At 45.4% G+C, this 26,993-nt stretch overlaps 1 protein-coding gene across 1 annotated transcript; it reads right to left on the minus strand.

Annotated features, from left to right (window-relative positions):
- Nucleotides 1-1,016: 1,016 nt before the first annotated feature.
- Nucleotides 1,017-23,933, minus strand: BATF (basic leucine zipper ATF-like transcription factor). The gene is made up of 3 exons (XM_059182771.1): nucleotides 23,640-23,933; nucleotides 21,203-21,307; nucleotides 1,017-1,581 (listed from the first exon to the last, which is right to left on the minus strand). The coding sequence occupies exons 1-3, from the start codon at nucleotides 23,700-23,702 to the stop codon at nucleotides 1,372-1,374; spliced, it is 378 nt and encodes a 125-aa protein (XP_059038754.1). The 5' UTR covers nucleotides 23,703-23,933; the 3' UTR covers nucleotides 1,017-1,371.
- Between the last annotated feature and the right edge of the window lie 3,060 nt (nucleotides 23,934-26,993).

Genomic DNA, 26,993 nt, shown 5'->3' on the forward strand with positions numbered 1-26,993 from the left:
ATCCCAGGGGGGTAGGAGAGACTCGGGCAGGGGAGCCCTGGGGTTGAGATCTTGGATCAAACCAACCCCAGCTATCGACTGGTTGAGGAGGAGCTGGCCCAGGGAAACAGAGCTGCTCCACTCCTTCCCTGTGGTCACCATCCCAATCACCCGAAGACAGGTGCCCATGGGGAGACCGTGGACAGGGGCTCTCCCTCTGAAGGACCAAGGGATGAGTATGAGGTGGCCGCTGAAGGGGCTGAACCAGACACCTCCCTGTCGCGTTTGTCCCCGGATGACTCAGTGGAGGCTGTGGGTGTGGGCAGAGCCCACCATTGGGTGAGGCTGTGTGTGCTGTGCAGGCCAGTGGGCACTCGGCCCAGGCATCTGTGAGGAACAGGTGGACTTTGGAGCAGGGGAACCAGCACATACTGGGTTCAGGCTCTGCCAAAACTAGTCAATTTGAAGACTGGAAGACAAGCCTGTGTTGACGAGGCCCTGCTGCCCTCAAACTGTGCTCAAAATGGCAGCCCGTGGAGCCCAATGTAGGCTCATTAGCAGGAACGTCCCCATGGACCCAAGCCACACACTGCCTCGTGAGAGCATGAGACAGTGTCTTCCTGGGGTTGCCATTGTGTTACTGGAACACCTTGCCCGGGGCCCAGCAAGCAGCAATTTCCAGGGCTGGCTGTCTGGGCCAAGCTGAGGGAGTGTAGCTGACCCTTCCTCTGAAGAGCGTCTCACACTGGTCCTTCCCCATGTCCGGAGCATGGCCCGCCGACAGTCTGGGAAGGAATGGAAGGTGGAGGTCGTCGTGAGGTGACTGGGGGAGGAAATCAAGATGCCTCCAGGGAGGACTGGAGATGCTTTGAAAAGCCCCAGCTTCCCAAGTAGGCTCACAAACCGTGGGAGAGAAGAGATATTAGCCATCTACAGAGCTTTAATGAGTCTCGAGACTAAGGACAAAAGAAGGTGCCAACCCCACAGAACTTAGGGTTTCAAGGAAGTGTGTAAAAGAAGACAATTGTTTGCCAAGCTGGTTTCTTTTAAGAAATTTATTAGAAAAATAACCCCCGCCCTCTCCTACCCTCCTCCCTCAATGCCATGGGTCTCGGGTGTCATGTCTGGTCAAACTCTCGATTGGGCCTCCCATCCGCATGGGGACTCAGCACACATGGACAGGTGGCGACACCACTGGGTGGCCTACCACACTCCCAGATGCTCCAGTCTTGTGCTCAACCCTTGTCCGGGCCTCTGCCTCCGGGTCTCCAGATGGAGAGAGGGCCCTGGGGGTGAGGGCAGCCTGGCCACAGTCCGTGTGCCCCTCCTGAGGCCTGCCAGGGAAGCTGGGGGCTGGAGGGCTCCGTCCCCCACCACCCCATGTCTGGAAAGTCAGGGCTGGAAGCGAGGCGAGCCGACGTGAGGCTGGTGGAAGGCGTGGGCGCTGTACACCACGTCGGGGGGCGAGGGCGTGCTGGCGGCCAGCACCGAACACAGGGGCTCATGGCTGCTCAGCACCGACGTGAAATACTTCATCTCCTCTGTGAGCTGCTTGATCTCCTTCCGCAGAGCCGCGTTCTGTTTCTCTAGGTCTTCGCTCTCCTGTGTGGAGAAAAGTCAGCATCAGAGATCAGTCTCTACGAAGGCACAGGATAGGAGGAAGGGGGAGCGCGAGGAAACAGGTTCACTTCTCACCAGCACAGCCGCGGGGAGGGCTATCAGTGATTTTTTTCTGCACGTGTGTGTGCATGTATTTGCGTGTGTCATATGAGAAGCATGGATGCATTTATAAACGCATGTGTGTGCCCAGATACAAGCTTGAACCCATAAAATTGCTGGGTTTTGTCCGTTTGCCCTATAAGGGTGGCAGCTTCGTAGGATCTCACCTGATAGAGGAGCACATGGGAATGGGTGGGAAGTGTGAGCCTTCGTGTGTCTGTGTATGTGGGTCTCTGCAAGTGTGTATGTGGGTTGAGAGCGGCAAGTGTATATTATGGGAAACAGGCTGACAGGTGAGAGCCTGAAAAAATGGAAAAGAGTTTGAGAGAACAGCTTATACTAATTTCATGCTTTTCTACCCAATGTTATACCGCAAGCTCTCCGAATGTTTCCAGGGTGGGCTTTTAGCCTAAGGAAGTCCATGGTTAACTGTCTACTTAACCAGATTCTAGAACACCAGGGTCTTTATAAACATCGAGTGGTCAAAACACACCACAAGTTTCAGTTCCAGTCCATTCTGCTGGCTGGTTTCATTCTGCTGGCCAGTCCATTCGAGAGTCTGGTTTAAAGCCCCCTGTGTGTGTTCTGCTCATGCATATGTGCTTTTTTTTTCCAGAAACACCTTTCCCCTGTTGCTAAGAACACCATCAGATAAACGCTAATCAGGCAAACTCTGGGTCCAAGAGTGCTGATTCCTGATCACATCATTAATTAATCAACAATTCCACTCTCGTAATTAGTGTGTACTGGAAAACAAAGCTACCTAAGGGAATTGCATTTCCAATGTGATTTGAAAGTTCACATTCCTTGAGTCAATCAAACAGATTGACTCATCTAATCCCTGGTGCCACAGAGGAAGAGAAAAGGGAATTGGAGAGGTAAGTAAGTTACACTTCAGTTCAAAAATCAACCTGAGCTGGCAACCAGGCCTTAATATTTCTAGTTTTGTTTGACTTAGGTCAGCCTGGCCGTAGTATTAGAATTATTTGAAGGCCTTATGAGAGTTTCAGGCTGTTCTTGAAATCTAGAGATTTGAACTCAGTGGGTTTGGGATTTGGGGTGAAATCTGGGAATTCCCTGAGTTTTTAACTAGTGCCCCAGGTCATCCTAACTAAGGATCAGGCAAGTTTAAAAACAAGTTAAACGGGACGCCTGGGTGGCTCAGTTGGTTGGACGACTGCCTTTGGCTCAGGTCATGATCCTGGAGTCCCGGGATCGAGTCCCACATCGGGCTCCCAGCTCCACGGGGAGTCTGCTTCTCTCTCTGACCTTCTCCTCGCTCATGCTCTCTCTCACTGTCTCTCTCTCAAATAAATAAATAAAATCTTAAAAAAATAAAATAAAAAAATAAAAACAAGTTAAACACACTATTACATTGGTTTTAATCAGTCAAGCACTTACCAAGTGCCTATTTGTTAGGTGTCTGGCACACAGTATGAACTCAAATGTCTGTTGATTGACTGGCTAATGATACCCATGGCTGGAGGAACAGTTGACTCGAAACCGTGATGGGCAGTGAGCAGGTGTAAGATAACTTGCCGATTAAGAGGTGCCTTATATAACCCACCAGGAGCAGGAGCTGTGGTCCAATGAGAGAGCTAGGTAGGCTGGCAACTGCCCTAATCCGTGAACCCCAGAGTCCCTTTTTAAGTGGTAGAGGAGCTTATGCCTGTGGCCTTACCCATCAGGCCGGCTTCCATCCACTTGTGAAGGACGGATACAAGCAGGCTCAGCCCTAGCCTGGCATTTCCTGTATGTGGCTTTGAGCTAGAAAATGGTGCCGAGGTCAGTACAAAGGAAACCCCCATCTCTGAAATGGGATGGGGTTGGGCAGGACACTCAGACCCACGATGGTGGAGTCAGAGGCACCGGCTTCTTCTGCGAGGTATGGCAGCTCCCTTATCTTACCATTTCCTTGTTTCCAGGCACATCCCAGACTCAGGGCATCCCCTCTTTACCGAAAGGTAAAAGAAAGCAACCCATGAGACTGGGTTGGGGGGGGGGGTGGTTTTAAGACGGGAACTGGGGGCCGGGAGTCCTCGCCCCTTCCTCGAGCCCTTTTCTTCGCCCCCTCTGAGAGTTTCCACTGGTGACAACGTTTACTGTAAATTCTGTGCTCTGAAGAGCCTGGGCAAACCCCGAGGCAGAAGGGAGGGGTGGGGTAGGCGGGCCACAGGGACCAACCGCTCTGACCTTCTCCCCGCCTAGAGGCAGGCCCAGCTTTCGGGAAGTGACAGCAGGTTCTTCCTCCTCCCCAAGCGAGCTCTGTTGAGCTCTCTCTAGCTTTCGCTCCCCACCGCCACCACCCCCTCCTGGCTTGCAGATTCCAGAGCTCTGCGAGATGGTTCCCAACCACCGCTGCCTCTGACCAGAAAACAACCACCTGTGACAAGAAGCTTGTCTTTACCTTGGGAAGCAAGATGGTTTCCTGCTAGAGCCCCAGAGAAACCAGACCAGGCAGCCCAGGGGCCATGCCGCCAGCCAGCACTGGCAAGATCAAGAGTTCGACTTCCCTTGCAGGAGGAAGTGGCTGGGGGGCGTGGGGGGGGGGGGCTCCTCCCAACTTGTCCCCGGCTCAGTCCACTCTGACCCTTCCTGGGGCAGTCATGCCCTGGAAAGCACTCACACGGGGACAAACTAGCCAAGGCAGCCAATGGGAGCAGGTGTTTACTCACAGGTACAATGACCACATCCCTCAATTTCCCTTCCCTTCCCAGTGGCAGCTGGAAACCTAGGACTCAGCGGGGAGGGGAGAGGAATGTTTGGGAAGGAAATTTTGGCCTCTCACACGCATGTCCTCTGTCAGTCAGGGAGCGGTAAGCCGGCATCTGGGCTTCTGCGTGACCTGCTTTCCGCTTTTCAGAATTCCTTTCTGTCCTTCAGGCTCCTCACAAGAACCCCCTGAGATGGACACGGGAGGCCAGCCCTTGCCATGATCCCCACTTCTCAGATGAGGCCAACTGAGACCCTGGGACAAAGCTACCCAAAATACCCCCTCGGAATGATCACAGGCTGGTGGAGGCAGCTGCTGGGAGAGAGGGCTTTGGAATTTGCCTCAAGACACTGATTTTATCAGAGGTCCAGACACTTCAGTGACTGACCCAAAGCCCCATAACCACATAGGGGCAAGAGAGGGTTTGGCTTGAGGCTTTCCCATCTTTAGCCCCCATTCTTACTCTGGCATACCCAATGCTTCCCCTGAGAAAGTGGTGACTTAAGTGACCGAAGGTCTTCAGAAATCACTAAGAAGTCCTCGGCTGCCCTACAGTATCCCGAAGGAGCACTGGGTCTCGATTTTGGTGATCTTTAAATACCACACTGGAACCCCGAGTTGGTCACACTCTTCCGGTCAAGGTGCTGATCGTCGGCATTCCTGCCCAGAGATGGGAGGGAATCCTCTGTCCAGCTCTTCTTTTAGAGAACTCACTCATGCAGAGTGAGGTCCAGAGCACACGTCGACAGTGGTTTCCATCAGCAGTAACTGGAAATTGGGGTCCTGGTTAGGTGAGCCTCTGTGACTCGCTTTCCCTCTCTGGGCCCCTGTTCTGGTTAGAACAGGAAGCCTAGACCACAACAATGGTTCTCAACCGCGGCCACACCCTGGGATCCATGGGACCCCCTGGGGAGATTTACCCGTCCCGGTGGCCGATTCTGATTTAAGCAGTCTGGGGTGCAGTCCGGCATTGGGTTGCTAGAGGCTCCCAATGCAGTGAATATTGAAAAACATTAGAAGGAACCATTAGCTTCGAAAATCTCCAAGCCCTCTTTGACTCTCGAATATTTCAGATTCCAAACTAAATACCTGAGTGTATGAGCCTTTAACGCGATCCACTTGTTAGGAAGGAGTGCGTGTGAAGGTCAAGGAGAAGGTCGCTGGGGGCAGAGAGACGTAGACTCAATTTATACCAGAAAAATTAGTGGGAACCAAATTTTTTAAAAGAATAGTCTAGCTTGACTTCATAACTCACATTTATTGAATGCTACCATGTACCAATCACTCTTTTAAGTATTTGACAGGTATTATTATCTTTAATCTTTGTGGTAGATAACATGATTATCTACATTTTGCAGAAGAGGACAACCTAAAAGTACAGGGAAGTTAAGTAACCTGTTCAAGGTCACACAGCTTGTGAAGAGGCAGCACCACGACTTGAATGAGGCAGCCTGGCTTCAGAGTCTGTGCCCACCCTCTTCTCCTTGTCTTTGACGTTTGTTTAAATCTTACGATGTTTGCTAATTATCTCCTGGGAGGCTTCAGCCCTGTTGGCTTTCCAGTTTCATCTTCCCTCTCTCCTACCTCTTACGAATCCAGACAATAATGCTCATAATTCAAGCTCTGAAGCTTGAAGGTTGATGCCAACCCTGAACTACAGGCAGCTTGGGGGTGGTTAAGGGAGAGGCTTCATGGGGGTGTGGGAACATTCTGGGAAATTCCCTACTGGAGGGGCTGAAAGGGGGTCACTCAAAGAGCTCATGAATGATGGGGAATCCCCAGACAGTTCCCTTACCCACAAGGAAGCCAGTGAGGAGCAAGGCCAAGGACAGGCTCTGGCCCCAGGCTCTGGTAGGGACTCTCCAGGCATTGTGAGCAGGTCTTTGGTCCTCCTCTCTGCCGGCTTTGGTTTAGTGCCTTGACCTTCTCCTTGAAGGCTCTAATCATGATTTCCAGAAGAGTGAAAATAGTCCCTGCGTGTTCCTCTTCAACAGAACACGTAGTCATTTATCGATTGGGTGACCTTTTAGCTCTCACCTACACTTAAACATGAGAATGGTAAGTGAAGCTTATCTCTCACACCTAAATATGTTCAGTCTCCAGCAGTCACCAATCCACCAGACACAGATACAGCGTGGAGCCCACCGTTTCTGGAGAAGTCTGCGAACCGGCGTAGGACATCTCCCAAGCCCTGGGAGGATCTATGCCTACCCCTCCCACCCGTCCCGGGGAAACTGGCCCCAACTCCACTTCCTCACCCAATGAGGAGAGAAGAAGAATCATCAAGCCACGGGTCTTCGCACTGAATAACAAACAAGTCCGATTCTGAAGAAATCTCTACTGTCCTAGCCTCCGCCTCCTTGCTTTCCTCCAGAGAGCTAGAAAGAGAATTTATCCAATGCTCAGCTTCTCTTGTAGCTGGGCAAGACCATGTGACAGATTCTGACCAATAAGCTCTAAGTCGAAGTAGCTGGGGGTGGAGCTACCCTTTCCAATTGAAAAGGTAAAGCCTCACCAGGACAAAAGCCACCCTCCCTCAACCCAGATTGGTGCCTGGAGGTCCAGAAGCTATACTGCAGCCTTGAGGATGAAAGTCGCATAGCGAGGATACCTGCACACAGACAGAAGTAGCCCGGTTCTTTGATGATGTTCTTGCATTCGGCCCTGGCCTGTCCATTCTGAATTCCTTGTTATCCGAGACTTAGTGATGCCTGTTAGATAGTCTCACTATTACTTGTAGCTGAATGGAATCCTGACTGATATCTCAACCTAGGAAGGTTATCACTAGCAAGCCCAATTCCAAAAAACAAACAACTAGTAATTGCCATGAACACAAAGGTTTAAATTAAGTTATTTTTTTCTTCAATCCTACCGGTCCTCTGGGGACAGTGTCTGGGCCCTTCTATGACCCCAGTTGTCCCAGACTCACTCTGTACATTCTACCACATGCACCTGGCTGCACACTGAGGTCACCTGAAGAGCTTCAAAAAGATTTTAACTCCTGAACTTCACCCCTGTGGGAGGTTCCAATTTGACGACAGGTCTCAGGCATCAAGACTTGAAAACACTGTGCAGGTGAGCTTAATGAATCATGTTCATAGCTGGTTCCTCTTAAAAATATATATGTCCATTGGCAGAGGAATGGGTAAAGGAGATGTAGTGTTTATATATACCATGGAATATTACTCAGCCATCAAAAAGAATGAAATCTTGCCATTTGCAATGGCGTGAATGAAGCTAGAGGGTACTAGGCTAAGTGAAATAAGTCAGTCAGAGAAAGATAAAACCATATGATTTCACTCATATGTGGAATTTAAGAAACAAAACAGATGACCATAGGGGAAAGGAAGGAAAAATAAAATAAGACGAAAACAGAGAAGGAGACAAACCATAAGAGACTCTTAACTATAGGTAACAAACTGAGGGTTGCTGGAGGGGAGATGGGTGGGGAGTTGGGGTAACTGGGTGATGGGCATTAAGGAGGGCATTTGACATAGTGAGCACTGAGTATTATATGCAACTGATGAATCACTAAATTCTACCCCAAAACTAATAATACAGTATATGTTAACTTAATTGAATTTTTTAAAAAAATTAATATATATGTAAGGAAATAAATATTGGGCAATGTTTACTTTTATTAAATTTATATATTTATATTTTTATTTTATTAAATATTTTTATTTTAATATATAGGATAAATAATGTAAGTATAATATAAATAACTTTAGAAAAGTGGGAGAATGTTTGTAAGTCAAAAAAATCTTTTGAAAGTAAATGTTTGTTTAAGGGAAAGTGCCTCTCTATCACACTGCTGTTATATTTGGTGAAAACAATTCCAAGTAACCCAGAACAGATCATTGTGATAATGGAAAGCAGGAGGTAGGGTATCTATTGGAATCTCATTAATGGTAAGTATCTAACTAGTTTCCCTTTAAATTGTTGAGCTCTGTGAGGGTCTATTGCTATCTTCACTGTTTCGTCATCATTGACTAGGACAGTGCTTGGCACATAGTAAGTGTTTGATAAAATCATGTTGCTTGACTACCAAATTAGACTCTAATAATTTCCCAAACCCTGCATATGGACAGTCTTTTAATGATGTCCATGAAACGTCCAATGGAGTGTTTAACCAAGACTTTAATATCTTTTATAGCTTCTACTTTATATGGTTACAAATGAGTTTAAGAGATTCCCTGTTTAAAAAAGGCCCAGGTCAGATCCCTACTTAACAACACTCTTGTTCCCCAAAATAAAGCTATGGGTGGGAGTAGCAGAATTAACAGCATTTTAAGAACTCTGCGTATAGTTTCCTTAACTGGAACTTGACTTTCCCCATCCATACCAAATGAAGGGGACTTGCCCAGCGGTGGCGGCAAAAAACCAGGCCAGTGAAACCGTTAGTGCTCTTAAAGCTTTTATAAACAACTGGAAGGAAGGGCACATGTTTTCATCTATATTAATATATCTGATATCTTCATCTGACTGATTTATAGGAAAATGCCAAGTGCTGGGTGCTGGGTGGCTCAGTATTTAAGCTGCTGCCTTCAGCTGAGGTCATGATCCCAGGGTCCTGGGATCAAGGCCCACATCAGGCTTCCTACTCTGCAGGAAATCTGCTTCTCCCTCTCCCAGTCCCCCTGCTTGTGTTTCCTCTTTCTCTATGTCTCTCTCTGTCAAATACGTAAATAAAATCTTTAAAAAAAAAAAAAAAAGCCAAGTGCTTTGCATTCAAATGAATGAATAAATATAACCTTCACCTCAATGCAAAACAAAACAAAACAAATACACTATTGCTTTGTTTTAGTCTTTGCCCTGTCTTTGAACTCCTAACAGCCCAGTGAGGTGTTACTGCTTTCCAGTCTGTATATCAGAGTTTAGGTTCAGATATAAGCCCCCGGCAGATCTGAATTAATTTTGTTGACCCACCCGTCTCCCATCGGGTTCCTGCTACCTGCGGCTCCATCACCCCTGTTCCTGAGCATCTCACGTTCTCAAAGGCCTGGTCTGACAAAGCATCTTTCTGACCCTTGACTGGCCACACAAAGTTTGGCCTCAAGGCTCTGCCGAGCACACCCTTCCCCCAGATCTTCCCAGTCTCTTTCTCTTACCACATTTGATCTCAAATATCAGGGTCTCAGACCTTCCTTGATCATGGTCCCCACCCACCCCTTAACCACATTCAACATTGCACTATTTGATTTTATTTGAAGTTCTCTTCACTTGGTTTGATTAGCCTGTCCATTTATTTGCTTGTTTTCCAGTGTGACTTCCAGTTGAATGTAAGGTCCATGAATTCAGGGTCTCTAACTTGTCCCTGTTGTATTCTCAGTGCCTGGAAAAAAACCATACCTGGCACGTAGGACACTAATATATACTTGTTGAGTGGATCGATCATCTCTTCTAACACTGGATCCAGTACTGGGAAATTGGCCTTTGTTTATAGAATTTTCTGGACTGTCCCACCTCTAACCAAAATGTTTTCTGGGTACCTGTACCAGTTGAGCACCCAGAAAACGTTTTGGTTAGAGGATCCTCAGTTGTAAGAAAGTGTACTTTGGCCCTAGGAATCTAGTCTCCTCTGCTTGGCTCTGAACTTTATCCTGCTTTTGAATAAATATCTTGCTTTAGAAGAGCTCCAGGTCACCCTCCTTAGTTTCCCGAAACTGAGAGGGATGAGATATGCACTGGTACAGTCCCAGTCCATACCCGCTGTTCTGGAGTCATTCTTATGTGAGCTCTTTTCACTTCCAAAAGTGTTCCCGTTTGGAGGCTAAATGGTAGGATTTACTAAAATTTGACCGTCAAATTCTAGCTCAATGATATCATTGTTGCCCTTGTCCTCAGTGTCCTCCTGAGTTCACACAGATCTCTAACCATTTTCTTGTTTTTAAATAAAAAATATACAGTATAACCACATGTAAGATATTTTTTAAAACTCATACCCACCCACGATCTTTTTTTTTTTTAAGATTTTATTTATTTATTTGACAGACAGAGAGATCACAGGTAGGCAGAGCAGCAGGCAGAGAGAGAAGGGGAAGCAGGCTCCCCACTGAGCAGAGAGCCCCATGCAGGGCTGGATCCCCGGACCCTGAGATCATGACCTGAGCTGAAGGCAGAGGCTTAACCCACTGAGCCACCCAGGCGCCCCCCCTGCCCACGATCCTCGTACTTTCAACACAACTGTTTTTATTTGCACATATTGCCATCTTTTTAAGATACACACACTTATTTTTATGAAATGTCAATCATTGTAAAGATGATTTGTATTTTGCTTTGTCATGACTTTGTCACATCTACATCATCACCATAATTATCATTTTTAATGGCTATGTCATCACATGGAAGAGCCACAATTTACCTAAAATGGTTTTTTTAATGTTGGACATTTTGGTTGCTATCAAAATGCTGCTATTATAAATAATGCTGCAATGAACATCTTGACCCATAATGGGTTTTGTTCAATCATGTCCTAGGATAAATTTGTAGGAGTGAGATTAGGGGGGCAAAGGGCATGGCCAGTCTTCCAGTTCATGGTTGTAATGCTGTAAAAGGTTACATAAGATATACAGTGTCATCAGCAGTGAACATACAAGTCAATGTTACTACAACCCCTTTTGCATTTAAGCACTATAATTTTAAATAATGTATTTTGCCAATTAGGCTTCTGAAGTTTTCTTAATTTCTTTTTTTTTTTAAAGAGTTTTAAAATTTACTCGAGAGAGAGAATGCAGAAGAGCGGGTGGGCAGAGGGATGAGGAGAAGCAGACTCTCCACCAAGGAGGGAGCCCAATGTGGGGCTCCATCCCAGGCTCCTGGGATCATAACCTGAGCCGAAGGCAGATGCTTAACCAGCTGAGCCACCCAGGCGCCCCCAGCTTCTTAATTTCATTGTAATTTTATAAATTATTGATTACCAAGGAGGAAGGATTTTCTATATGTCTGTTCCCTAGTACAGTATTCTCAACTGGGGGCAATTTCCCCCCCCCAAGGGGATGTTTGACAAGGTCTGGAAATACTTTTCATCATCTCCACTGTGGGGTGAGCTGCTGCTACTGGCATCTAGATGGTAGATTTTCTATTTTACATGCAAAGGACAACCCTCTCCCCCAATAAAGTATGATACAACTCAAAATGTCAATAGTGCCAAGGTTGAGAAACTCTTAGTGTATATCATTTTCACAATCAGAATAGCAAATTGGGTTATTTTCATTTTGGTAGGAAAAACATTACACAAGCTTTCTGTTCATAGCTTCTGCCCACTTACCTATTGGAGTCTTGAAGTTTTTCTTAAAAAGGATGTTCTTTCTATGGTATAAATATGAAATCTGCATTTATTTAATTTGATGCAAATATTTTCCCCAATGCAGTATTATGCTTTTAATTTTGGATTGCAACTTTAAGATCTTTTTAACATAAAGGAATACTTAAACTTCAGTCCCTCTCAACCTTGCACTCTCATTCTCATCTCATGCTGTATATACTTGTGTTCTATTACTAGGATTGTCTAGGTCATTCAGACCTTCTGGTTAATGGCTCACTTCTTGGCTTACCCTTTGCAAAAGGACATGTAAGAGCAACACCATCTGCATAGCAAAGTCCTGTTCAACAAAGCGGTACAAAACAAAAGCAAATGGTGAGCAGGCAAGAGGTTTGGGCTCTTGGGTGTCCTGAGAAAGACCTCGGTGTCCCCATTGGTTACGTGGCAGGTTAGTCTACAGCATCTCTGAGTTATCTTTTAATTCTGTAATCTTATAAACAAGGGAATATAACCATAATTATTGTTAGTCGCCCTCCCCCAAGCTACCATGTGGACCCAAAATGAGACTCTACAGATATCCCACCATCTGAAGGGGACTTTGTCCTCTGGAACCAATCTATGCCCCCTAGGAAGCAAGGTGTCAGACTGAGTCCCACAGAGGAAACTAAGAAAATCCCTGAGCAGCTTAGAAGATAACTTTTTGATGAGACTCCCATTCTTTTCAGGAGAGAGACCTTTGGGTGCTGCTAACGGCAGCTTTGTGAAGACTCCTGCTTGAATGGGCACCATCAATTTATGACCTGGGACCTGTAATCTCATTTGAACAGAAATTCTTTATAAATGTCAGGACTGGCATGGACTTGGCCTCCTCTCAAATATGCCTCCCTAACGTAGCCATACTGACTCATCATCATTGGTACAAGCTTTTAAGGGTGGTGGATTGCCTTGACATGTTTTTTTTTTCCCCCCAAATGAAAATAGTCTACTAGTTTGTTGTTCTTACTTTTAAAATGGTACACATTCATCACAATAAAAAATATATAGAAAAATACCAGAGTAAGGTAAACTACTCAAAACTCACCACTCAGAAAGAATCACTATTTGCATTTTGGAGAATATCTTTCCAGATATTTTTTTATGCATGCAAACGTGCCCCAAACCCACAAATTTTACATGAACAGCATTAGACTGCATACTCTTCATAAGTTCCTGTTTCTTCCCTCAGTGCTATGTCATTGATATCTTTCAGGGCTACAGATCTACATAGTCATTTTCAGTGGCAGTTTAAAATTCTAGTGTCTGAATGTATCATAATATAGCTTAATCACTTCTTGTTGGGCATCTGTCCAATTTTATAGTATTGATAAAATATTTATCAGTTCATGGTGTTCATGATGAATTAGGTATTTTTGTGTATCATTTTTCTTTCAAACTCTTATAAGTAGAATTGCTGTGCCAAGGAGTGTTCTCTTATGAGATGTCAATATTTACTGCCACACAGCTTTCTTTAAAAAGGGTTTCAGGGGCGCCTGAGTGGCTCAGTGGGTTAAAGCCTCTGCCTTCGGCTCGGGTCATGCTCTCAGGGTCCTGGGATCAAGCCGCACATCAGGCTCTCTGCTCGGCAGGAAGCCTGCTTCTCCCCCGCTCTGCCTACCTCTTTGCCTACTTGTGATCTCTGTCTGTCAAATAAATAAATGAAATCTTTAAAAAAGGGGGATTCAATGGATATATTGATATATTTCATAGAAACTTTAATTTCTTGACTAGGCCTAATGTGGAGAAGGAACGAGTGTGAATTTTGGAAGATGTTCCTCAAAGAACAAAAAAGTAAAGTCAGGCAGAGACTCAAGGAGGATATCAGAGAAGATGACTACATCTTCATGAAAGTCTGAAGGCAGAGGCAGTATAGTGTAATGGTTAGGGAGATGGACTCTCCCTAAGTCAGTCAGACCTAGCTACAATCTGTGTGACCTTGGACAAGTTACTTAACCTAATACTAAAATGATATTACAATAATAATACAAAAAAACAGGTTTTTGTGCAGATTAAATGAGATACTATAGATACAGCACTTAACACACAGTGCCCGGTACATAGTCATGTATTTAATTAATATGTTTTTAATCAAAAGAAATTCATAGCAACAGAGGCCCAAGACAAATGCCTCTTTTCTATAGGTGGTTGGCTGGTTTTCACTGAATTTTTTAAGGGTGGAACAGCCAGAACATTCCTTCTGTGCTTTTTCGTTTTTGACCTATGCTTTCTCTATGCCAATAAATCTTATGGCAGGGTCTCCCAGAGAGAAAGCAAAGAACTCCAGGAGTGAAAAAGGACCACAAACAGTTTTCTCTTCCAGTATTCCCCAGAAGACCAAGAACAATAGTGCCATTCTAAGGCGGCCTGGGGGTTGACATCTTCATTGAGCTGCTTTTCTTCCATTACTCAATTTTCCTCTGATTGTAAATACCTTTTTTTCTCACAGCAATAGCTTTAAACTTCATTTCATGCATAATTTATACTCATAACATTTGTTATATATGGCATTAAAATATGTCCTGAAACCTATAAATGTTTCTTTTTTAGACTAGTCCAAGACTCTTTCAGGAGCCAGCCCCAGGAAAGCAACTTTCCCACCCCCAGCTAAGGGAGTACCCAAGTTCCAGTTTTCAGATTTGGCCCTGTTACTCCACGTTGCTTCCAGTTCCACTCTTGGGGCCAGATCTGACTTGTCAAAGGCATAGCTCTGGGCTAATATTACTCTCTGCCTACCATCTCTTCTACCTTTAGCCTTTTCATGAACAAAGCAGCTCAGTTGATCTCAACTCTCTTTCCCACTGACCTAGGACACTGACTCAAAATCCTTCAAGCCACTGCACTCAACCAGGACCGTCACACAAGTGACACTGATTTGCCATCCCTTATAGAGGCTTTTCAGTACTGTAGACTTTAGGGTCACTCCTGACAAGCCCCAATGGACAGTTGGTTCTCCCAAAGGACCGAGATATTTATGTAGGATGTTCAAGGGATAAAATGTCACAGAAGAAGACGATTCAATGTTTGAAGTCAAATTAGAAATCATCCTAATGCATATGTAGTAATGACTGATGTTGAGAATGTAAATATCTGCATTATAAAAATAAAAGTACGTGATTAAAAACATCCGAACTCTATAAAAAAGGGGAAAAATGCACAGTATCTCTCCCCGGCTTTAGACCTGCCATTGTACTTTTTAGAAATAAGGGTTAACCTTGAGGGAAAACCTTTTTGAAAAATCTTAAGTTCATATACACATGCACATATATGTTTTTCTTTCTATTAAAAACGTACACAGGAGCAAACTATGTACCATATTCACATCTTTTTCACTTACGAGTATAGAAGCTAGGGGCGCCTGGGTGGCTCAATGGCTTAAGCCTCTGCCTTCGGCTCCGGTCATGATCTCAGGGTCCTGGGATCAAACCCCATGTCAGGCTCTCTGCTCAACGGGGAGCCTGCTTCCCTTCCTCTTTCTCTCTGCCTGCCTCTCTGCCTAAGAGTGATCTCTGTCTGTCAAATAAATAAATAAAGTCTTAAAAGAAAAAAAGAGTATAGAAGCTGGATAATCTTCTCAGATTAACACATTCAGATGTAATTTATTTTAACAACTCCATTGTAGTCCTCCGAATGGACTGTAGTTCATTTAATTAGTTCCTTATCCATGGATATTTATCTTGTTTCCAGTCTTTACTATAAGAAACAATGCAGCAATGATTATCTTCACATGTACATAACTGTGTAATCTGTAGGTACATTTGTAAATAGACTTCTAGATGTAAAATGGCCAGGTTACAGTGTTTTTGATGGGCATGGTTAAATTGCCTTCTAATGGAGTTGTACCAACTCCTACTAGAAGTATGTTGTGGTGCCTGCTTCTCCATTGTCTGGACAACATCCCATATTAGCAACATTTTTTGTCTTTGCCAGTCCGGCAGGGAATCTCACTGTTGTTTTGTCATTTCCCTAAGTGAGGTCTAGAATCTTCCATATTTATTTGCTATTTATTTCCTTCTGTAAATTGCCCATTTCTTTAAAGATTTTATTTATTTATTTGACAGAGAAAGGCAAAGTGAGAGAGGGAACACAAGCAGGGAGAGTGAGAGAGGGAGGAAGCAGGCTTCCCACCGAGCAGGGAGCCCAATGCAGGGCTCGATCCCAGGACCGTGGGATCATGACCTGAGCTGAAAGCAGAGGCTTAACCCACTGAGCTACTCTGGCTCCCTGTAAATTGCCCATTTATAATCATTGCTCGTTTTTCTTTTGGATTGTTAATCATCATTTTCTTATTCATAAGAGCTTTCATATATGAAGTAAATATGCCCTTTTTTGGTCATATGTGTTACAGATATTTCCCCAATCCATCATTTGCCTTTGACTTTGCACATTGTATTTTGAACTATATAGAAATTTTCACTTTTTATGTATAAAGGTAATATATATCAGTTTTTTTCCTTTATGGTTTCAGGGTTTTGGACTTTATCTGGGAAAGTCCATTCCAAAATAATTTTTCAGTGCTCTTTCCCCCCAAATTTCTTTATTTTTCTTTTTTTAATATTTAATCTGTGTGCATGTTGTATGAGAAATGAAGACTCTAGTTTCTTCTTCCCAAACGGCTAGCCAGTTGTCCCAGTTCTATTTATTGAATGATTTGGCTGCCTTCACTGGTTTGAAATGCCATCATCATCATTTTGCATTTGTTCTTGTGTCTTGTGCCTTGTTCTTAGGAATTGATATAGGTACTTGGGTCTTAAATTTCAGTTTGCTTTGGAATCTCTTTCTGTATTCTCTTCTGCCCAGTGCTCTGTCTTTTCCGCATTGTTTTGATTTCTATACTTAAATTCACTTTAATATCTTGGTCAGCTGATCTTCTTTACTTAACCCCCTCTAAAATTTTCCTGGAAATTGTCACATGTTTTTTCTCACTAAGAACTTAGAATAGCTAATCTAAGTCTCCTCCTTACTTCCAGAAAGTTACATTGGGTTTTTATTGGGATTACATTAAGTTAAATTTCTAGATTATGGAAAATTGCTATTTTTACATAAGGCAGATCTATCCATTTATTTGAGTGTTTTTAAATTCACTTAGAATAATTTTAAAGTTTTTAAAAATTAAGCCCTGCCTTTTTTTTTTGTAAAACGTATTTAAAAATTAAGTAAAACGTATTTTAAAATTAAACGTATTTTAAAAAACAGAAAACTGTTCCTTCCACTTGCCAGTGTTGGTATTATAAATGGAATCTTTTCTCCCATGAAATTTTCTAGTTGGTTATGGTTTACATATAGGAAAGTCATTACATTTTGTGTTAACTTTGAAAGCTGACAGGGTTCCCTTATTAATTTTAATAATCTTTCAGCTGATCATCTTGGATCCACTTACTAGCTACTGGTGTCTTTTGGAGATGAACTGGTCTAGTATGTTTGCAAACTGGAATTAAAGTGAAAACTTAAAAAAATAAAATTTTCATAAAAAATGATATGCCTTTCTCCTTTTTAATCAATGCATTTACTGCACCTAACAGATTTTATAGTTGTCTGTGGGAGGAAAGGAAATAAGCGTAGCAGGGGCTTGTGTGAAACACCCAACGAGAGAGAATTAAAACAGAATGTGGACTCTGTTGATATCACAGTTATGAAAAGAAGCACCTGAGCCAGTTTATGTGAAGGGTAGTGAATGCCAAGGATGTTCTAAAGTTGGCATAAGATTAAACAATTGTAGAAAGAGGCTCCTCCCTACTCTGCTTTTTTTTTTTTTTTAAGTTTTTTTTACTTATTTGACAGACAGATCACAAGTAGGCATAGAGACAGGCAGAGAGAAGGGGAAGCAGGCTCCCTGCTGAGCAGAGAGCCCGATGCGATGCAGGGCAGGGCTCAATGTGGGGCGTAATCCCAGCACCCTGGGATCATGCTGAGTTGAAAATAGAGGCTTTAACCCACTGAGCCACCCAGGCACCCCCTTACTCTGCTTTTTAAAAGCAATCAGTTTTCGGTGTTTTGTTGTAAACCATTTATAGGATAGATACTGAAAATGTTAAATAGTAAGTATCCCACACTCTCACTGGAGAAATGAAGTAATGCTTTTGGTATTTTAAGAGAGATAATAGTGACAAAGCTGAAACTGAGAAAACAACATTACCCCAGCCTATGAAGCTAGCACAGCAATACAGACATGGTCTTTATTTGTTACAGTGCTCTCAGTAGCTAGTCTTTAAAATATTGGCAGATGGGTCCTCTGGCTATGTCATAGAGCCAGAAAGAGCCAGAAAACTATTCCAGAACCTCAACATGTGGAGCCAAGCATGGAGTCAAGGGTAAACCCAGCTCTCAACCCTAAGAATGCTAGTGGTAAACCAGAAGATTTTCTACCTGAATCACAAACATAATTAAGAGGATAATGGACGGGGAAGATGGGCGATTGCGTCTGAGAGGAAATTAACATTTCACACCACAGCCAACCCCTCTATTTGATGGTGACAGACTTGAATGTTGCTGCCAAAAGCTTTTACCTGAAGTCAAGAAACAAGCTGCATTGGCTGCAGCCCCCAGGCTAGCTTCCCAAAAAGTGAAGATGAATGCTATGGTGCTCCAAAGTAAAGGCTGGGGAAGAGCTGGTGTCCAGGTGTGGAGACAATGGGAACATTCTAGAGGCTGAGGCTGGAGGTGTGGATGTGACTGTGGTGACAGCATGACCGGGGGCTCTAATGCCCCCCTGCCCCAGAGATCTTCTCAATCTAGTCATGGCTAGTATAATCAAGATGGGCCAAGTCTTCTGGTTCTAACTCTTGTCTTAGAGAGAGAGAGAGAGAGAGATGAGTCCGTTGAAAACCTTGCCACAGCAAAGAACTATACATGTCCCCCTCATTGATACGTCCTCCAGGCTTGGACAAAGACTGGGGGTGACGCAGCACATGATAGGGAGGACTCCTTGGCTCATATCAGGAGGAAAGGAGCTCTCTGTCATTAGAAGTGAGCAGGCATACACTGGGGACCATTTTGGTCATAGGGGCTGGGGGAGAGTGTGTAGAGGACTCTCAAGCATCAAAAATGTGTCTGAACTTTCCAGCCTTTAAGAAATCTCTCAACCCTGAGATTTTGAGATAGGTAGATAGATAGATATAGATAGATATCTAATTTTAATTGTGGTTATTTTTAAAGATTTATTTATTTATTGTGTGTGAGAGAGAGAGAGTACACACACAGGCAGAGGAAGGGGCAGAGGGAGAGGGAGAAGGAGAGAAGCAGAATCCCCACAGAGTATAGAGCCCAGCGAGGGGCTCCATCTTACAGCCCTGAGATCATGATTTGACCTAAAATCAAGAGTCCACCACTTCCGGGCTTAACAGACTGAGCGCCTGAGGTGCCCCAGTTATGATTATTTATCTTGCTTCTATAATAATAACTATTATTAAAACTACTCTTATTATACTTAAATTTTTTGAGTAGTGTACAGCAGGTGCTCCATTGAACTTTTTATATGTGTGGTAGTCACTGTCATTTCCCAATGTAGAAATAGGGAAACTGAGCCTAGGGGAAGTTGAAGGTCTCTAAGATCTGTCACACAAGATAGCAAGTCGGGGAGTTAGGATTCAAACCCTGTACTTCTTTTTTTTTCCCCCAAACCCTGTACTTCTGACTGCAGAGCCGCTGAGCTACCCTTAATTTTTAGTTTTTTTTTTTAATACTCCAAACTTATAAAGCTCACAGTAGTTTTACAGTCTCAGGATATTGCCCGCTTATACAAAAAGGCAGGTTTTATCCTTCCCAATTTTTATATATTTGCTTGCTTTTTGGCTGTAAAGAATATTGAATTAAAATCAGACTCTGAGGGGCGCCTGGGTGGCTCAGTGGGTTTAGCCTCTGCCTTCAGCTCAGGTCATGATCCCAAGGTCCTGGGATCAAGCCCCACATCGGGCTCTCTGCTCACAGGGAGCCTGCTTCCTCCTCTCTCTCTCTCTCTGCCTGCTTCTCTGCCTACTTGTGATCTCTGTCCATCAAATAAATAAATACAATCTTTAAAAAAAATCAGACTCTGATAGAGACAAGTGAGTGATCATAGATTTTCAAGCTTCAAATAGTAAACAGGAGTGTGTTAGGACCCTCAGCTATGATGAAATCACAGAGAACCCATAAGTAGCAGCATTACTGACAACTTCCCATTTAGGCGGCTGATCATAATTATCACAAAGAAGGGAGAATTTGGTGTCCATTTGTTCTTTTTTTTTTTTTCCCATTCCACAAATATTATGAACTTAAAACTACGTTGGAACGCAATGGAAGATATGCTGAATATGTTTCTCATAAAACACAAGCATCCCATCAGAGATGTTGGTGCTGACTTTTCTCTGCTTCCTTACAACACTAAAAGAAGCATCTCTTTGCTCCTCCAAAACTGTGTCTTACTCTTTTTTGATACAATTAAAACAACTATTCTAACTGACTAATAATCTCTCAAATAAACACAAATGCACTTGGTACCAAATTGGTATTTTGGGTACCAATTGCCCTTGACCATTGAAGTGAAGGTCTAGGATGCGAGAGCTTCAGGAATGGTTCAGGAGGAAGGACAGGACGGTGGGGTTGCTAGAGGTGGGGCAGGAGGATGGACGGGGATGGAGCCAGTGAAGTAAGAGCTGGTTGACCGAGGACCAAATGAAGGGGCAGAATGAAGAGAGCTAAGGTATGGGAGGTAAGGAGGAAGCACCACTCTGGGAAGCACGCAGCCAGAATTAAGCAACATGACCAGAGCCTTGGTCCTCTGGTGGACTTGTAGTTCACCATTACCCAAGGCTCTTGCTCCAGCTAGGGCTCAAAGACTTCTCTAGAAAGTTTGAGACCGGAGGAAACTCAACCAGTATGGGGACCATCTCAGATAAGTGCACTTGAAACCACATCTTTCACACACCCTTTGGGACATCATAAAAGATACTTCAAAATAAAATCATAATGATGTTCTGGAAAGAGGAGTAGGGTATAGCACCCTACGGACCTCTTTGTCCCAAAGGCAGGGACCAGGGTGGCTGCCACTGGCCTCCTAGGGGATGGGACCATAGGTGATCCCAACACTGGGATCAGGGCTTCCCCAAAGTGTTTGACACCTTCTAAATTCTTCCCAAAGACAGTCCTGCCTTCTGCTCTCTAGGCTTGAGAGGGATAGAGCTCTCTCTGGCTACCCCATCTCTGAGCCGGTGGTCTGCTTCCACCCAGCCTGCCTCCTTCATACGATCAACTCATTGACACCTCATGCCCTCTTGGGGGTCAGGAAGAAGGGCTCATTTCTTTTTCAGCACCCCAGCTCATTCCATGCTACTAGATCTGAAAACACCCAGAGGAGAGCCTCTCCTCTGCACCCCGCAGCCCTACCCCTCTGCTTACCCACATGCCCCCCCCCCCACATGCTCACACAGGAAGCCTCAATACTGTGGTCCAAGCATCCATGGGTGGTGGGAAGCAAAGCCTATAGGCTCCAGAGGCTGAAGAAGGTTCTGAGCACTCACCAAGTGCAGGGTGTCGGCTTTCTGTGTCTGCCTCTGCCGGCTCTTCTGGGCAGCGATGCGATTTTTCTCCCTTCTCTGAACTTTCCTGACATCATCGGATGAGTCCTGGGAAGCACAGATGACGGGAATTAGGTGGACGTGCTCCTCTCTCCAGAGTCAAAGCAGGTTCCCGGGCTGCTTGGTATCTGTCCATCCATCCTCCCCTTTCTTCATCTTTTCATTTGCCCACTCAAAAGGCTGAGCCCAAAAGAGAACTCTTCCTCACACTGTTACGCTCCCTTAGGTCCCTATAGCTATTTTGGCCAAAAGCTACAGGAAGAGGAAAAAGACCCTGGGGCCTCGATAGCGCTGTATTTGAAAAAAAAAAAAAATGGCGAAGGCGATGAAGTGTGTTTTGTCACCTCTCCTCTCTCTGGGGCTGCTTCACCCTTACTCTCCCACTTCTGGGCCTAGAATTTTCTTGCTATTTTTGCCCCCAAAACTTTGCTGAGCACCTACTATATGCCAACTTCTGTGCAAGTGCTTTTTCAGAGGTGCTCTTGTTTAATTCCTGTTTAATTAACTCCTTGTCTTTAATTAATTAGCTCCTTGTTTAATTAAATGTGCAGTTAGTATTATTGTTTCGATCTTATATGCAAGGAAGCTGAGGCTCAAAGGGCTTGCCCAGGGGGCTACTGTAATCCAGGCCCTTCCATCTTCTGATGCTAAGGCTGACACCTTTCCAAGGACTTCCCACCCCTCACTGGTTTGTATTCATGTGTCTTCTGCCACATCCCTAGGCTGAGGTCCCCATCCCAGATCTGCCTCTTTTTCTCGCGCATTCCCTTCATTATGCTCAGTGACCTTGACATTTCCCGTGACCCTGAGCACAAGGCCTAATACAAACTAGAAGCCAAGAATAGCTTTAAAGGTGGTGATTACCTGGCTGTGGCAGGTAGTGGATGGCTGCTTAGGACAAGAGGACTTCTGGGTATCCTCTAAGTTTATCCCACAGATGGACATGTCCTCTACTTGGACAAAGAGGTTTGCTCCAGTTCCTCGCTCCCCTCCAGATATTGCAGGATGAGTATAGGAGTAAAATCGTCCACAGCACCTGCCCTGTTCCCTCTCACGCCCACACAGGAGCCAGAGACACTGTTCCCAGGGCAAGCCTGTGCTCACCAAGCAGATGTCTCATCAGCGTGCCCAACACTTCCAGGCCATTGCGGTAGGAGGGCATCAGGTTAGATGGGAAGGAAGTGCTTCTCTAGAAGGGGCAGGGGGAACTAGGTTACCATGGAAGCCATGAGTAATTTCCTTCCTAAGAAGAGTACAGACTTCCAGGCAGCCTAAGCTGCCGTGATACCATCTGGAGCAGAGGACTGGACTCTTTCCCTCTAGAGGTCTCCACCAGGACTCCCCCTAGCCTGCTGCTCTTCTGCGAGACATTGATGACAGATGCTGGATTATCCATTTTTACACTTTTACTTCCGATGCAGCACCTTCCAAGCCCTCTTGGGTATCTGTGCTAAGGAAAGAATGTGGTTTTTAAACCACAAACTTGGAGCAGAAATGTTAATCCCTTGACGTCTCAGGTGAGAATGAAGCAGCCCTTGTCTGGAGAGGGGTGTCAAGGAAAGCGGTGAAGAGAAAGCTCCAGAAGCTTTGGAGGCAGGCAGAGTGCCCCCCACCCCTTTTTTTGGCAAGCCTCAAGCTGAAAACTTTGGACTTGGAAGTCACAATCTCGATTCCAAACGCTCCCAGACTCTCTACCTCAATGGCTCTGGCTTCCCCGAGCCGGAGTTGAGCTCCTACAGCCAGCTCCAACGCCCTCTCCTGATTCCTTTCCCCGTCCAGAAGCCACAGAGGGGAGAGGCTTAGGGGGCAGCTCCATCCCTCCCTGCTGGCCTTTCTAGCAGCCGGGACCATGCCCCAGTAGATAACATGGATTCTCGGGGGCTTGCCTGGCTTCCTCCTCCAGCTTGCCCTTTTCCTCTTCTTTGCTTTTCCCTGCCCCTTCCTTCTCTTACCCTGATGGCTGCCTCCCACGAAACCACACGCCTGGGCTGGGCATGCCAGCCGCCTCCTTAACGCGGTGCCTCTCGCCTTGGGGAAAGGGGGCACCCTTTCCTTTGAGAGACTAGGGTTCCTTGATGCGCATTCTCCTCCTGGCTTCCTAGAAAGCTCCACGGGGTGGGGGCACAGGGGAGAGGAAGGGGGGCAGGCCCCGCTGGGAGTGGAGAGGGAAAGGGGCTTGGGTGGGTTGGGTGCCGGAGAAGGGTCTTGGCCAACAGATGTGGCTTAGCTGCAAACACCATGTCCTGTGACAGGGCGCTCCTGCCCCCAGCCACTTCCTCGCTCCTCCTGGGGCTCCCTGGACGGGGACCTGTAGCCCGAGCTCCGAGGACCCCCCTCCTGAGAATGAGAAGGTGGGCTGCAGGGAAAGGGGGGACTCTACCTGTTTGCCAGGGGGAGGGGAGCGGCTGAAGCTGGAGTCGCTGCTGTCGGAGCTGTGAGGCATGGCTGCAATCTTCCGGGCTCTGCACACACCCCGGGGGCCACCGGGCTCTCGGGTCACCAGCCGGCCTCCCTTCCTGAGGGCTCCCGGGCCACCAGCTCACCCCCCTGCGCAGCTCCCTCCTCTGCCCGCCCTGCAGCCGCCTCTGCCCCCTGCGTCCTCCTCACTCTGGGGTGCCGAGGCACTGCTCCCCACAGGGACATGTCGCTCGCTTTGGGGCTCGTGTGCGCGCGCGCTCTCTCTCTCTCTTGTGGTTTCTGGTAACTCACACTGGAAGTCACATGGGCGGAAACTTAAACAAGTTCGAAGTTAATTTGAGAGAAAATACATATCTGGAAAAGACCCACAGAATTATATGAAAGGAAGAAAAAAAAATACACAAAACCCCAGATACCTTCCGTCTGTTTGAAAGGAAGAACAGCTCTCTTCAATTGATGAAGATAAAAGAGAAAAACAGCCCAGGCAGGGAAAATCCCCAGCCCGAATTAGCAAGCCTGGCTCCTGTCAACACGGGCAGAGAGGACAGGGCAGCAGGGAAAGAGTTTCCATTGTCAGCCGACTTGATTCTTAAAACCAAAATAAAGCAGTGAGACTGGGATTTCTTTCTGGTTTTTACCCGAAAGCAGCTGCCCATCTGGCCTGGGGTAGGCCTTCCTCGCCCGCCCTGTGCAGCCTGGTCTTCGCCTGACTACTGGCCCAGAAGAGGCCCCGGGGATCTGAAAGCCACCAGCAAGCTCTGGGGTGGATGTTTCAAATGTCTGTTCATCACTACGCCTCTCTCAGCAGCATGCCGTCTGGAGGGAAGAAAAGCCTTTCACATGGAGGGTCTTCAGGAGCTCAAGGCTGGCTTTGAATCTTAATGATTCAAGAAGGTCACCGGGTCAAAGCCCAGAATGCCAGAACAGTGAGAAACAGTGAAATGAGCACTGTACTCGGAGTCACACCAACTGGGATTTGCTTCCTGACTTTATCAGAATGCCTGTGGCCTTGGCTAGCTCACCTGAGCTCGATGCCCCTCTAGCTCTGTAAACAGAAGAGTGATAAAAACAGGCCCTGCCCGCCTCTCTGGCCTGTTTCCAGAAGCAAATGATGGGGGATTAGAATGCCCCCAGCAGACAGTACAATGTGTTCTTGAAGACAGGTGTTTCTTGTAGGGTTTGGTCTTACTGTGAGCACACTTGTAGCATTCTCAGTAAGCAATGCAACACTCACCTGGGCATTCTGGCTTTTGAAAAAGCCCCTGCTTTATTCCCAGTATGGCTGAAAGCCAAATGCTTGCCTTCCTAGTCTTAGGATTGATAGGAAGCATGGCCCTTATAGGATTTTGTATCCACTGGCTGGCTTTCTGTCCTAAGGCAATGTTGTTCTAAGGGTATGTTGAGCAAAACAAAATTCCTTCCCTCCTGGAAGTTATACTCGAGTGCAGGAGACAGACAGTAAATGGAAGTTAATACAGACAAGTGCCGGTGACATCAGCTGGTGACAAGTGCTGTGGAGAAGAAGAAAAAAGTCGAGGGGAGGTTAGGGGATTCTGAGGGTCAGTGGGTTGTTATTTCTACACAGTGGTCAGGAAGACCTTACTGAAAGGAGGGCATCTGAGCTGTGACTTGAAGGAAGGGAGGGAACCTTCTGGCAAAGACCTGAGGTGTAAGTGTTTGGTGTATTAGAGGAACAGCAGGAGATGAAGGTGGCAGGTATCAGGCCCAGGTGGTGTAGGGCCCTGGAGGCCATGATGAAAACTTTGACTTTTATCCTGAGAGATTTGGGGAGCCTCAGAAATACACCTTCCCACTTTTGATCTGTGGTTCTCTCTACCCTAGCCACTACTCATGTCCTTCATAGCTCTTATCAAACTCTGTCATTATTTTACTAATTTAATTACTTAGTTTGTTGTCCCTGTTTCCCTCATTTGACTGTTAGGTCATTTATGAATTTAATTCGACTAATGTTTATTGAGCACCTACATGCAGTGTCCTCATGCAGGAGACACCATTATGCTTTGACTTTTTCCCTGAATCTGATGGTGAATCAGTTTGCTTCTGCTGCCCAGCAAACCACACACCAAAAAATTCACATGCTTGAAACAACCATTTATTTCGCTCATGAGTCTGTGGGTCATCTGGAAGGTTCTTCCAGGAAAGTCTGGCCAAGCCGGGGCTCTGTCTGTGTCCTTAGACAGCCAGGAGGTTGGCTGACAATTTGATGGCCTTGCCTGGGTCAGCTCTGCTCCACATGGCCTCTCACCACCCCCAACAGGCTTGTCTGCCTAGCAGTTGCGGGATTCCAAGAGTCAGCACAGAGGTGTTCAAAACCTCCTGAGGCCTGGGCTCAGAACTGGCACATTCTTCTAGACAAAGAGAATCCCAAGGCCAGCCCAGAATCAGAGGACTGAGAAATAGATTTCACCTCTTGATAAAAGATTTAAGGACTCCTGGCCATTTCTGCAAACCCCCCACAGGTGAGGAGCCCTGGAAGGTTTTAGAGTAGAGGAGTGACGAGCTCTAACTTGGGTTTTAATGAGATCTTTCTGGAAGCCATTGAGATTTTACTGTAGAGGAACACAGTGGAATCGGGAGACTAGTCCGGATTATGGCATTGGGTTATTATTATTGTTGTAATAAACCAAGTAAAAGATGTTGGTAATGTAGACTGGCGAGGTAGTGATGAAGGTGGTAAGAAGCAAGTGATGTGAAAACCGATGACCGTGCCTCTCTTGTGGACGATCGCATGCCCAACGCCTGCTAGGTGCCTGGTGAAAAGTTGTCAAGGGAATAAATGTATGAATGAATTCTTACAGAACTCTGCTCAGACTTGGGGCCCTTGTCATGACCTGCGTTATCCTAGATCCTTCCTCACCCTTAGTGTATGGAAACTCTATAAGGATAAAAATGGTCATATTTATGTTTTAATTTAATTTAATTAATTTAATTTAACATTTATTAATACCTATTATAGAGCAGAAATCATACATAGGACTAAGACAGAGCCCGTGCCTTCATAGAAAGAAGGGGAAGTAGTTAAATAACCAAGGTTCTTACCAGTGTTACTACATTCAGATGTTCTCTGCTCTTTGAGCATGTAGTAAATACAAGCAAATACTTATTGAATGAATGACTGCTTCATTCTTGTTTCCAAATCAATATTTGGATTTAATATTTAACAGAGATTAAAGAAGATAAAAATGAAAAACTATCTCTCACACAGAAAGATGGTCTCTTTCAATAGTACTGATTCATTGATTGTGAATTATTTTTACATATTTAGGATTAAAGAATAGACACTTGTGTATCCACC

This window comes from Mustela lutreola, chromosome 7, assembly GCF_030435805.1.
Source record: "Mustela lutreola isolate mMusLut2 chromosome 7, mMusLut2.pri, whole genome shotgun sequence".
Classification (NCBI taxonomy): domain Eukaryota; kingdom Metazoa; phylum Chordata; class Mammalia; order Carnivora; family Mustelidae; genus Mustela; species Mustela lutreola.